We start from the raw sequence: 13,359 nt of genomic DNA, 5'->3' as shown, positions 1-13,359 counted from the left end.
GTATAAACAAAAGTATAATTAATTAAATGAAGGGTTAAACATTTATAGCTTTGACTTATTTAAAATATTCTTCAAACTCTGATTAACTGTAAAACCGATTCCGTATGATAATTCGTAGCCCATTCCACCTGCGCCATAAGCATTAATGATAATGTTCTTATCATACCTCTGAGTTGTTAGATTCAATCCATTTTTTCTAGCTGGTCTAAATCCCACATTAATTTTTACGATATCAAAATATTTCTCTCCATTCTCATCTTCTTTCATCAATTCCGGGAATAATTTACTACCTCTTCGAATTAATTCATTTGTATCTTCATCTTTTGGAGTATTCGTAAGATCATTAACTTGCTTCGTACCACCAACAATTGTACCGCCATTCAATGGTCTGGGTATACAAAAAGTCCATAATCCATTGCTCAGTTGATGAGTTATGGTCTTATCTTTATACGGATTCTCAGCCGGTGGGTTTACCAATAAAGTTTGGCCTCTAATAGGAAAATTATCTTCATCATAGCCACCTTCATACTTCAAACCACGACCGGAACAATTGATTATAATTGGGTCATTTTTGACATATTTGTTAACTTCTTTCAAGGAGTTTAATCTCTTTTTCAAAAACTTGACGTCATATTCAAATCGCAATTTTCTTTGCAAAAACTGAATATACATTGGAGAGTTGAGCACCCATGTATCATAGGAAGTGCCTAACTTAACTCCCTCGGGTAATTGACTTTCATCCAATACCTTAAAGTTCTCAATGTCTTCCATGTAGCCTTTCGAAAGGTTTTTGTAATAAGAATCTGGTTTTTCAATATATTCTATTCCTTTAACAAATTTTATGGATGATTCTGGATTTGTTTTAGCCAATTTCTTAAAATAGGCTTGCGTTATCCTCGTTAGTTTTGATTCTCTTGCTTCGTGTTCATTTTTACTTGGGAACGGTCTAAAATGGGCCCCTGCCCAAGGTGAGGTATATTCAGGTTCATACACTGAGTCATCTGGAAAATGGTCTGCAATCATAGTAATTTTATGACGAATTGGTAGATTCTCACTTACGGCTAATGCAGTGGATAACCCTACAACCCCAGCTCCCACTATAACTATCTCTATGGAGTTTGTCATTTTGCAAGTTGCCTTAAATAAGTGACTTTAATGAACGTAAAGGGTCAAAATTAAATACTCGTTACAATCTACGGTGCTCATGATCCTAAATGCTATACGTTTTTTTATAATAATGCGCCTTCTATGAACTCCATCGAAATTTAAAATCAGTTAGAAATTCTTTCTTCGTTTCTTAACCCATTTAACCTCTGCTCGATAATAGCGTCGACTTCTTCATCTGCCATGCCACTTTCATTGTTCGAATTTTTTTTGGATACCAATTTTGAACCCAATTTATTCCAGACACCCTCTTTATTGGTTTTCACCCTCTTACCACTAGGCAAAATATCGAATGTTGATGACTCGTGATATTGAGTATCACCGCTATAAATAACCGTCCCCTCGCTACCAGGTGGAAGTTCTGTCGGGTTTGGATCGGTTCCGGCTCTTTTTCTATGAACTGGCATATTTTCTAATTCAATTTCTCCTGTATTAAACATTTGGTCTGGCGATCTGAATCTCCGAATAATTGCCTTCCAGATAAGAATTGCACGTCTCTTCCATATTGATTCTTCCTTTACGAATGTCCATCCTTGCTGTAATTCCTCGTAAGATTCTTCCTCAAAAAATCGTCTCATTTCAATATCCTTTTCAAACATTTTGAATAGTTCGTCATCACTAGGATTGAAAATAAACTTAAAAACTTTAAATAGGGTATCTAAAAGTATAGGAATAATGGCCAAAAGTAGTAAAGAAGCCCACCATGATTGGTCCCTTCCAAAAGTCGTGAGACCGTAGGCAACAAAGTATATTGTTGAATCTTTTGTTCGGTATAACGCCATAATCAATACATTCCAGAGACCATATCCACCAACAGAAATGATAAACGCTGCAAATGCCAACCATTGTCTATTCTGCATTTCTATCAATTCACACTTTGCATTGATAACAATTATCAATGCACTGAAAACTAAATTCCCTAACGGAAAAGTGGTGTTATCTTGAAGGGCAGTAAACCCCCAGACATAATATGCTAAGAATGAAACACCAACACTCTGCAAAGTTGCTAAAGCCATCCATGAAATAAAAACTTTTAAGTTGAATGCTTGATACAACCTTCCCTTTGCATAAAGTTCGGGAACTGCTAACAAGGTTGCAGGTTTCAAATCTTTGTCGAACATACCAACACATAAAACTGGAAGAGAAGTAAACAAGGTATTGAACATTGATAAGGACCAGCTTTCATACATGGATGATCCTGAAAATAGGGTATTCCTTTGATAAATTGCTTGGGTTAGGTAAAAAAACAACTCCTTATAAAAAGTGCATAAAACAAACTTTGCAGTCCTAACATAGTTATACCTGCCGTTTACTAAAAGTAATTTTAACAAAAACCTAAATTGGGCAATTGCATAATCGGCTGACCTTGCAGCTTGTAATCCTTCCTTTCCAGTAATTCCCACACCAATGTCTGCACTTTGAATCATGGCTATGTCATTTGCACCATCTCCTATAGCCAAAGTTACAGCATCTTTTTTCAAATTACGAATAGCACTCACCATACTTGCCTTCTGCGAAGGTGAAGCACGACAACAGATAGTTGAATCAGTTTGCACACATAAATCAATAAAAGTCGTCATTAAATTCGTATCATTTTCAATATCAGCTAAAGTAGCACCATCAACGACTGCAACACAATGTGCTATTCTCCCTCCTTGTATATCATGGATTGTTGAACTAACTAGCTGAGACAATGACTCTCTCCCTATTTCTGAACTCAAAATAACAACCGTAGAATAATCCTTGATTAGTCTACAAGAGTAACCAATGTTAATGGCGGTCTCTCTTTTATCTCCAGTAAGCATCCACATTTTAATTCCCGCTCTTCGAAGCTTGTCAATAGCCTCACTAACACCATTCTGTAATTTATCTTCAATAGCTGTTGCACCACACAATTCAAAGTTGTTCTCAATACGACCTCCCACATCTTCTACTCTGCCGGCCCTGTCAGAGAGTGCTGTCTTTGCCTCGCTATATTCATTGGACCAGTCTTCATACTCTCTCATATCCAACCATCTAAAGGCATATAATAATGTTCTAAGTCCTTCGGTTGAGAATTCTTCTATATGTTCTAAAGTTTTCTCAAAAATAAATTCATCGTTGACAAGCAATTTATCGTTAGGAATAAATTGCTTGAAGTCTTTAACTTTTCTTGTGTGTGATATATCTGTATCACCATGGCTTGTAACATCGATACTATATTTCTTTGCTTGGTGCTCATGTAAGGATTTCCTAGATTTAGATGCGATATCATCAATTTCACATTCTTCATTATTGGCCAAATAATTATCAATTGAAGCTAGTGCATTAGGTTCTGTATTGGTTCGCATATGCAAGCTTCTCTTTAACGAGGATATTGAGTTCCTCGACTCAATTTCATTGGAGAATTTCGTTTGTAATACAGCGTCTGCTTCTTGTGTTTTACGATCAGCAGAATTAAGAGAAATTTCCTTCGCTTTCAGTTTTGCTAGCTCAGAGTTTCTTAATTTTTCCAAGATTATATTATCAGCCCCTTTACAAATAATACAGATTCTTCCATCAGGGAATTTAACAACAACAGACATTCTCTTCCTAGCAGAGGAAAATTCAATTACGTCAAGGACTTCATATGTTTCTATTACTGGATCTGCTTCGAATCCGTTTGGGTATAATTTGATGATCAATTGACTATGCAGTCTATTAAACACGACGAACCCTAAGTCTCTAGCAGCCTGTACCAAAGCCAATTCATCGGGTGAAGAGGCTTGATATTCAAGATCCTCATCTTTAATATTTTCATCTTCTAAGAAATTATCGTTTGAGTCCTCGCTTTTTCTGTTCGTATCTTTTCGTTTCGGCAAACATGTGTTACACAATGCGATACTTAATAAGAAAAATTTTGCCTTTTTAGCAAATATCGTCTGTGGGCGAGATTGAATATATCTTAGCAAGGCTAATGAATTTTGTAAATTTTGAGATTTAGCTGGAAATGCTGATGATCTCCAATTTGACTCAAACGACTTCATATCTAGACTATCACGAGCTATTGATGTGGTACTTCTTCTTGGCTGATATTCCAATGCCGATTGAAAACTAGGCTTCCTATTTGTATGCGAAGTATCCCTAATAGTTGTTTGGAAACTTGTCTTTGTAGGCGAATGTAACGCATGAGTTTCGTTTCCTTTGGTTTGGCTGTCATCACCTGTGATTCCAGCTTTAACATCTAAGTCATGCAACCAGCTTACACCACACACACTAAATTTCCTAAAAATCATAATATTATCTGTCAAAGTTCCCGTCTTGTCACTAAAAATATAACTTACTTGCCCTAGTTCTTCTAGAATTGTAGCCGTTTTGGCATCGGCCGGAGTATTGCTTTCAACATGATACATATCGATATCATATTGAACCAAACATAATTGCATTACTTTAATTATTTCCATCGTAACGTAAAGAGACAAAGGAATCAAAGTATTATACATAATAATAAAGCCCATTAATGTTGGCGCAACTCCAGCATCTTGCCCATATAAATACCATGCTTTATGTTTGTTCTCTTTGTATAATAATCTTTGAGCCATAGTTGAAAATGCTGATAACAATACTACTACGCAAACCATAAAGATCACGATATAATTAATATTCTTTTGCAATTTAGGGGCTTTTGTTCTTGGATTTTTAATGTTATTCATTCTTATTTTTGTCTCTTCGCCTGTGAATGTTACAATTCCTAGCACTGATTTGGTATTTCTTAAAATGCTTCCTCTGTAGACAATATTATCAGGTCCCAATGCAAAATTCTCTTCATTCAAAGTAAACTGTCCTTCGAAATTGTATAAATCAGTGTTAGGATCTTCAACAGTAAATAATGCTCTGGCGCTTTTTAATCCAGGGACTTTCGAGATTATCTTCGATAATTCGTAATGCGGTCTTTTAGATTTCAAGTTGGTTTCACCGTCCAATGCCATAGTTTCAACATATGCTTCTTGTATCTCTTCGCTTGTTGCTAAAAGAATTACATCCGCAGGAAACCATTCATTTTCCTTGATTTTAAGAATGTCTCCTACTTTAACGTTCTTCCATCTGGTTGTGTGCTCTTTCAAGTTATATTTCTTTAATAAATCAACATTTGTATACAGCGGGGTCAAATCTGAATCTGAAGCAGAGGAACTGGAAGACAAAAAAATGTTATTGCCCTCGGGGTTACTTACTGGCAAAGTTTCTGTCATAATGGTTGCTATGGAATGGGTATCAAAATTACTTAAATCTTCATCTTCTCTAACGACAGTCGTTCTCTTATTATTTTCCTCCTTATCGTTGAGGTGTCTCTTCCAATCATCATACCCTTCTCTTGCAATCGAAATCGACATAAAGATCAATAGAGGTACTATCGTAGTATATTGACCAGTAGTAGACCATGTTGGAATCATTTGCATGATTGCCACTACCATAAAATAACAATTAGCAATTTTTGAAAATTGTGCTTTCAATTGTTTTGGTAAGAAAGTAAATGCATTATACTTAGACGACGTCACCACATTATTACAATATGGCTCACCATTTCTCTCATCAATCAAAGATTTGTGATGGCCATCATAAAATTCATCTTGAAAGTCGCTATTCAAGTTGCAACGGTTTACACTTAAAGGTATAAGCCTCCCATAACCTGTCGGCTTTAAGTTATCAATGCCCAATAGCCTGTTTTTCAATCTGACCATAAGCTTTATAACCCTGTTACGTCTTGCTTGTTTCCTCTTCTCATGGAGCAACCTGCGACCTTCGTCAGATCTCGAGGAGTTTATAGTAAGTTGTACCGTTGAATTACTTAACTGAAGCTGCCGAATAGAATAGGGAGTGTTATTCTTTAAATCGTTATCTTCCGCAGGTTCATCAATATTGATCTGAGGTGGTATAATACCAGAATTACCCACCATTAAATTAGGCTGTCGAGAATCACCCTCCCATTCATTCAGTATTTGTTGCTGATCTATATTTTGAGCTTGTGTGTCATTATTCCTTGCAAACGGATTCAAACTTGAAGCTTGGTTTGGTTGATTAGGTGTTTGGCTTTGTATCAATGTTTTGTTGAATAGCTGCGATCTCAAAGAAAGACCTCTCTTTCTCCTAACATGAGAAGCTCTAGGCACATCAAGGGACAGGTTGTCAGAGGTTCCTGTTTGATTCATTAACAGCCTTGCGATACGTAAAGTTTAGGTAAGAACAATAGTAATACGAATTTTAGCGCCATAAACAATTATTGAAATTTAATAAACGAGCATAGCCGTGCGAATTTGATCAGATATTATTTGAAGTGTATTTTATAGATTAATATGACTATACACCTATAGTAGATCTAATTTTGCCTATACAATAGTCTCTATATTCTTCAACGTATCCCTTGTGGTTAAGTTCGACTTCTCCGCTTAATTCAGACACTATTTCACCATTACCAGCTACTATGACCATACCACGAGGCATCTGGGTTAAATCAGGAAACGGTTCAATTAAAATATTATCTAATATCATACTGACCAAATTATTTGCAACTAGTCTGCCCATATACATCGCCCAGCCAGCACTTTTTATGATTGGCAACTCAACTATATCACCAATACAAAAAAAGGCATCAAGTTTCTTGTCCTTGTTAAGAACTTGTAAATATTCGTTCACCAAAATGTTGCTTCTAGATGTAACGAATTCTTTTCTTAAATTATCTGAAAGAATGGAAATATTGTTTTGGTGGGCATGACACCAATAGTTCAAATCTGATTTTATTATTTCACCTGTCGTGGTTTCTAAATCACCATTTTCCAATTCCTTCTGAATTCTAGTATTGAGGTGGATGTTGACTCCCGAATTAACCAAAGATTTATATGTTACACTCTGGAATTCGGTGCTTAATGGTTCAGGGGGGAAAGTTTCATGTGGGTGCATCAAGTTGACAGTTTTATTTGGGCAATAGTGTTTGATATCTCCAGCGATTTCGATACCAACAGCACCAGCGCCAATTATGGATATAATGTCGTGCGAATCTATTTCGCTCTTTGATCTAGTCATTTCCTCGAGATAGGACTTAGTGGTGTAGGCATTTGGGGTTGTTGGCCAGCTTCTATCCCTGCCAGATGCTAATACAACATAATCAAAGTTAATAGTGGCAGTCTCATCGCTTTCAACCAACTGGTAGTCTGCCCTATGTTCGTCTAAATGAGTAACCCTTCCATGGACAAAATTTATTTCAAAACCACCTTCATTGTTTCCTGTGTTTTGTCCTGTGGCTAAGTTCTTCAACACCTCCGGTTGATTTGATACAACCTTGTCGAACTTCAAATCGTAAAAGTCTTCGAATGAAATATATTGTGTCTTGGCAAAATCCACATCCACTATAGCTCTTGGAATTCCGAGAATATTCAATAATCCCGACTTAGGTTCGACCATCGTAATCGATACTCTGCTATTAATTAACTTCAGCTTTATCAACGGATCTTTTATTCTTCGGTTGAAATGGTATGCAAGACTTCTAACTGCTGATAATCCAGCGTACGCACCCCCAACTACCAATATATTCGTGGTAAATGAAGTTGCATTGTCTGTTTTTGGTTTTAATACAGTTGGGACCGAAAGCGATATTCCATGCGTCATGTTCTATATTTATCGAATATATACCAATACAATTATATCTAATTTAATAAACAATCATCGAAAAGAAGACTGAAGAATTTTTATACTATAATACGTCCCGAAATCGGTATTGTATTAGTGTGTATTTATCAATCGGAACAATAAAAAATAACCCAATTATCTAAAGAATCTTTTTATGCGAGGCGCCGATGAGCATGCTAAATTATCCTTGATTAATTAACAGATCGAATAATATATTCAATATATCGAGGCTTTTCCGGCGACTGAACACAATAATATTCGGCATTGCATTTTTATGCGGCTAATTTAGTAACCTAACCGAAATCTCCCAAGAAGTCTAACGTAGACTATGTAATAACTTTTTATTGTTATTGTTCAATTCAACCTCTATATCATTTATTGAATTCTTAAGGTTCTTTTTTGAACTGTTAGCCTCTAACCAATTTTCGAGGCGATGTCTTTGAAACTTAAGCTCTTCTGTAATAGGCAATTTGATGCTGGAATTGTTTGATAGAGAATATGGATTAAGCAATAAGTTGAATAATGGATTCCACAAGTCAAGCTGCCAGTACCTCTTTAAAGTATGACTGAGCGATACACTACCGGAAGTAGACTCTTTGACCTCTATATATTTGCCAAACAACATAGTATAAATAATGCTGGCTAGGCCGTAGTAATCCGCTTCAAAACTCCAAGGCTCATGTTTATTCATCTGCGGACAATCTTGCTGGTCTGTCTCCCAGTTGGAAACGAACTGAACATTGTGATTGAATAATGACATATCAATGGCTCTTCCAAAATCTATCAACGTTATGCTTTTATTACTCCAGCCATCAGTACCATTACGGCTGTATGTGTCGCTCCACTCTTTGGAATGGCTGAATCTTATCATGCAGTTGTCTGCCTTTAAATCACCATGTATAATGCCTATGCTGTGTAAAACCTCGATAATTTTCAACAATTCAATTGTTAAGTATATACACAATACTTCATCTGCAGTTGACCCTCTATTTTTGTATATGTTTATCACGTCTAAAATGGTACCTTGATTCACATAATTCATTAATAAGTAACTTTCATCCTGGAAAAAAAAGAGCGCTTCCGGTTTGACTATCATTTCTCTAACATTACTATCGAACATACTGAGCCTGTGGTGAATTTTGGTTAAAATATAATACTCCCATTTTGATGACGGAGATTCAACCTTCAATGCTTTCAACTGCCCCATTTCAGTTTCGACGAGATATACTACACCGTACCCCCCATGACCCAATTCATATCTTAGGCAATAAATTTCATCTCCACAATAATCAATTATTGAATTTTTGGAACCTTTAGTGATTATCTTGGTTTTATTATTAGTTATATCGTGGAATCTCTTGATTTTATTAATTTTTGTATGGCAGTAATTGCAAAACCCAGGGTATGAGATTATAGGTGTCGATAAATTGTCTAATAAATGTTCTCTTAGAGACTCGTCAACGGGGTCAAATATTTTCTGCTCTATATCGATAACAGATGATGATGGTTTTTCTATAAAAGGAGAACTTTGTACACTATCGGTCACTTGCGTATTGGTATCTCTCGGAGGTGTTATGGTTTTCTTCAATTCTTCTTCTTTAAAATGAATTTTTTCACTTGGAATTTGTTGTTGATTAAACTTCTTTTCTTCAGGAGTTATCGCATGGATTGTTTCTGTGACAAACCCATCAAAGTTTGTGGTGTTTTCGCCTTCTGTTTTTTCATCCTCGTCATCTGTATTCAAATTATGACCTGCATCATTAAACATTGTGAGAACTTCATTAGTTGCCATACGAGAAAACATTGTCATTGTAGGCGAGTTAGGTCTGTGCTTGAAAGGTAAATGTGTGTCATCATCTTCATGAAACCCACCATCTTTCAATGGTATTGTGAACGTATTATCTTTAGAAAAAGTACTCTCATCGACAACATTATTACGCAGCATAAGTGGAGTATTCGCCTCGTGTAGCACCTTTTTCTGCTCTCCGTAAGCTAATGAAACTTTACTTAACCTTCTAGTAATTGCTAAAATTTCTTCCAAGCAATATTCTTCTCCTTGTTTTGGATATAATAAATCCATATTTAAGCTCACCTTTTCTAGATTCTTTCCTGGGTGTCTTATTAAAGTATGCATCAACCCATTTTCGTCCTCTTCGATTGTCTGTACGGCTGTTTGTCCATCTGTATTATTTGAGAGAGTATCCTTAAATACTGCAATCTTAGATTCAAATCTCGCTGGCTCTATCTTCTGTTTTAGAGTTTCACCCGACCATGGCTTTGAAGTTAAGATATTTTCTTTAACTCTTGTTTTGATAGATCCAAGTTCAGGTGGATTAACAGGTCCTTCAAATAGAGTGCTCAAAATGTCGTTATTTTTTTCCTCTTCTTCTACGAACACTTGCAATTTAGGTCTTTTTCTTGTTGTCTGGGCATCAGCCATGCCAATTGGGACAGCAGAATCACCTCTCTTCACGGCAAGAACATTCTTCATGGAAGAATCTCCTCGATCTGTTCTTCTAGTCAGGTCATTCATTCTTTCTTTGAATTGCGAAAACGACCTCTCAAGTCTAACTAAAGGTCTTGCTTTATATTCAACCCCCATTTCATATATCTGGGTTGCGTCTTGAAACTTCTCATTAAGCTCCAAATACTTTGCAAATTCTTCATAATACAACGCTAATTCAGTACCTATTTCTTTTTTGGCCAAGTATACAAAAATATCCCTAGGAGAATCAGAATAATTGGTATATTCTAGCCATACTTTCAAATACCGTGGGTCATTTTTATAGTGTGTTACGTCTCGAAAGCATGAGGTGCATCTTTCCAATAATGCCAATAACCCACTCTCCGTATTGGAACCTTGAGGAAATGTCTCGTGGGTCCAGTTTATATAATCTAAGAAGACCTGCAATGGGTCATCTAATTCTTCAAAATTTTCTAATTGTAACTCAAATTGTTCTCTTCTTTTTTGTTGTTGTTCTTTGTACTTAAGTACCGATTTCGATGCGTTTTTAAAATTCAATGCTAATTTAGATGCGGACCTCCCTTCGGGTAAAGGCTGTATATTCTCTTTATCATGTTCTATAAGTGAAGCATCCGTTTGGCTCAGCATCCCTATTAAAACTTGCTATTTCTATGATCTAATTCATAGAATATTTCGTGTATCTGAAGAGTAAACAAATAAACGCTGCAAGTCGTTCATGTCCAAGAATGTCGTACTAACATCGCGTTCATTAATGCCTATGGTAATAGATTAATGTAGTTAAGAAAGTCAATCTTAGCAATTCAAGGTTAGTAAAATGCTATTCTGGAAGCTTTGTTTACTTTCTGTTTGGTTCATAATAGTTGGGGCCGAAAAATATACTGAATCATTGAACTTGAAGCCTTTACCACGGAATAGTTTATTAGCTACATTTCAATTTGATGTCGAATCATTGCCAACAAAGCTAAATTATTACAATGAAACTTTAGAAAATGGTCATAAAGCTATATCCGATGGCACACATTATAATTACTTCCCAAGATCCTTAGGCCCAATAATTGAGTCAACAAATACGAGAGAGTTACATTTAAGATTTACGCAGGGTTGGTGGGATTCTGAGTTATGGGGACGCTTACCCTTGAACGGTTTGAAAAGCGGTGGGACAGGAGTAGAAGTCTCAGCAGTTATAGAAGCTCCAAATCTAGACATAGCTAAAAAAAACTGGAATAAATTATCGAATTCTTTGTCGGGATTTTTCTGTGCATCTTTAAATTTTATTGATGATACTATCACAACTAGACCAAAGCATCATTCTAATAATAACGGCCACTTCATCCTGGACCCAAGCAACAAATTATTTTATTTGAGAGCTGCTCTTCCAAGTGAGCCAATCTGTACCGAGAACTTAACTCCATTTTTGAAACTTTTGCCTACTAGAGGAAAGGCAGGTATTTCATCGTTGTTAGAAGGTCACAGAGTATTTGATTCGTTGTGGCATGGTATGTCCATCGACGTGATTACAGATTGTGATGAGGCTGGTTCAACTTGCCATCTATCGATGAATCAAAGTGTGAATTCAGTTATTGACATCATGAGGTCGATTCGTAAGAAGAAGGAAGGGATTCCAAGGCCTACTCCAGGTGAAGAATTGCGTTGTGATGATTCCAAAGTATTTAACATTTGGCAGTGCTTTCCACTTGGAGATCCGACTAATGTCACTTGGGACTTGGACACGGTCTTTGGTAGAACTATTAATGGGCCTGCTTTGATTGGCGATTCCAAGACAACAGCTATCAATATTGAAATTGATTCAAACTTTTGGGAAGTAGACGTGATAAAGTCATCTGAAGAATCCTCTGATGTATCAACTTTATCTGCATCGACAGATTCCAAGTTCATTCAGTACTTCGTAGATGAACCATTCAAATACAATATCAAATTCATTTCTAGTGATAGTCGAAAGACAGCTCCTATAGAGACTCCACCATTACATGCGTATCGTTCATTAACAGGATATTCACAGGACCAAGGTGGGTTCCGTATAGTTTTATCCAACCCTTCTCCTACTAAATCCATTGATTTTATTTATTTTGAAACATTACCTTGGTACATGAGATTGTATTTAAATACATTGACCATGACAGTCAAAGATGAGAGTGGAGTAAATGAAATCGACACAGAACAATCAAATTATATAAAAGATCGCTACTATAAACCTGCCATTGATAGAACGAGGCCATCACATTTGGAATTTTCGGTCTCATTACCAGCAAATACAACTATAACCTTAACATATCAATTTGATAAATCGTTATTATTATACGCAGAATACCCACCAGATGCAAATCATGGCTTCGCAATTGATCCGGCCGTTATCACTGTATTAGATAAAGCAAAGAATAGCATTTATGAGATGCGTACCACTAGTCTATTGTTATATTTGCCAACTCCCGATTTTTCAATGCCATACAATGTCATCATCTTGACTTGTACTGTGATGTCTTTAGCTTTTGGTTCAATATTTAACTTATTGACTAAGAAGGTTATTACCGAACAAGAATTTGAAAAATTAGCGGCCAATGGAAAAATAAGTATTATTATTAATCGGATAAAGGATAAAATAGGGACAATTAAAACCCGCCGCTAAAGACTGCTTAGTGGCAAAGATTCTAAATATATAATATCTTTATAGATTAGAAGCGTCATACCTAATAAAAAATAACTTCGTCAACTTTTTCTCAATTTGTTGATATCCTAAATATGTAATTGTTTTTGATAATTTGATTTAAGTATGGCGATAAGAAAAACAGAAATTAAATGCTTTTATAGGCCTACATAATCTTCAGTGTACTTTTTGTTATCTGTTAGAAGAAAAATTATACTGAGATTTTGCAATTTTGCAATTTTTAAGATATTTTGACATATTTTACAACAACAATAAAACAATAATTTAGTACCCAATTCTTGATATATACCATCTATAATATTATTGAAATACTATAACTGCCTTTAGTCTAAGTGTATGTTTCTATAAAGTTAATTATTCATTATATTTATATACAGAGAAAGAGGTG

At 35.7% G+C, this 13,359-nt stretch overlaps 5 protein-coding genes across 5 annotated transcripts; 1 reads left to right on the top strand and 4 right to left on the bottom strand.

Annotated features, from left to right (window-relative positions):
• Window positions 1–42: 42 nt before the first annotated feature.
• On the bottom strand, window positions 43–1,125 carry DAO2 (Dao2p; the record flags this gene model as incomplete). Its single annotated transcript, XM_015611106.1, has 1 exon — window positions 43–1,125. One exon carries the CDS (start codon window positions 1,123–1,125, stop codon window positions 43–45), a length of 1,083 nt encoding a protein of 360 aa, XP_015468087.1.
• A 146-nt stretch (window positions 1,126–1,271) lies between these two features.
• AC631_02275 (aminophospholipid-translocating P4-type ATPase) lies at window positions 1,272–6,329 on the bottom strand (the record flags this gene model as incomplete). The annotated part of the gene is made up of 1 exon (XM_015611105.1): window positions 1,272–6,329. The coding sequence occupies one exon, from the start codon at window positions 6,327–6,329 to the stop codon at window positions 1,272–1,274; it is 5,058 nt and encodes a 1,685-aa protein (XP_015468086.1).
• A 148-nt stretch (window positions 6,330–6,477) lies between these two features.
• On the bottom strand, window positions 6,478–7,782 carry AC631_02274 (uncharacterized protein; the record flags this gene model as incomplete). The annotated part of the gene is made up of 1 exon (XM_015611104.1): window positions 6,478–7,782. One exon carries the CDS (start codon window positions 7,780–7,782, stop codon window positions 6,478–6,480), a length of 1,305 nt encoding a protein of 434 aa, XP_015468085.1.
• Window positions 7,783–8,119: 337 nt separating this feature from the next.
• BUB1 (protein kinase) lies at window positions 8,120–10,915 on the bottom strand (the record flags this gene model as incomplete). Its single annotated transcript, XM_015611103.1, has 1 exon — window positions 8,120–10,915. The coding sequence occupies one exon, from the start codon at window positions 10,913–10,915 to the stop codon at window positions 8,120–8,122; it is 2,796 nt and encodes a 931-aa protein (XP_015468084.1).
• Window positions 10,916–11,102: 187 nt separating this feature from the next.
• On the top strand, window positions 11,103–12,932 carry AC631_02272 (GPI-anchor transamidase subunit; the record flags this gene model as incomplete). Its single annotated transcript, XM_015611102.1, has 1 exon — window positions 11,103–12,932. One exon carries the CDS (start codon window positions 11,103–11,105, stop codon window positions 12,930–12,932), a length of 1,830 nt encoding a protein of 609 aa, XP_015468083.1.
• Window positions 12,933–13,359: the final 427 nt, after the last annotated feature.

The sequence above is a fragment of the Debaryomyces fabryi genome, assembly GCF_001447935.2.
Source record: "Debaryomyces fabryi strain CBS 789 chromosome Unknown contig00038, whole genome shotgun sequence".
Classification (NCBI taxonomy): Eukaryota; Fungi; Ascomycota; class Pichiomycetes; order Serinales; family Debaryomycetaceae; genus Debaryomyces; species Debaryomyces fabryi.
This window is presented reverse-complemented; position numbering and strand designations above follow the sequence as displayed.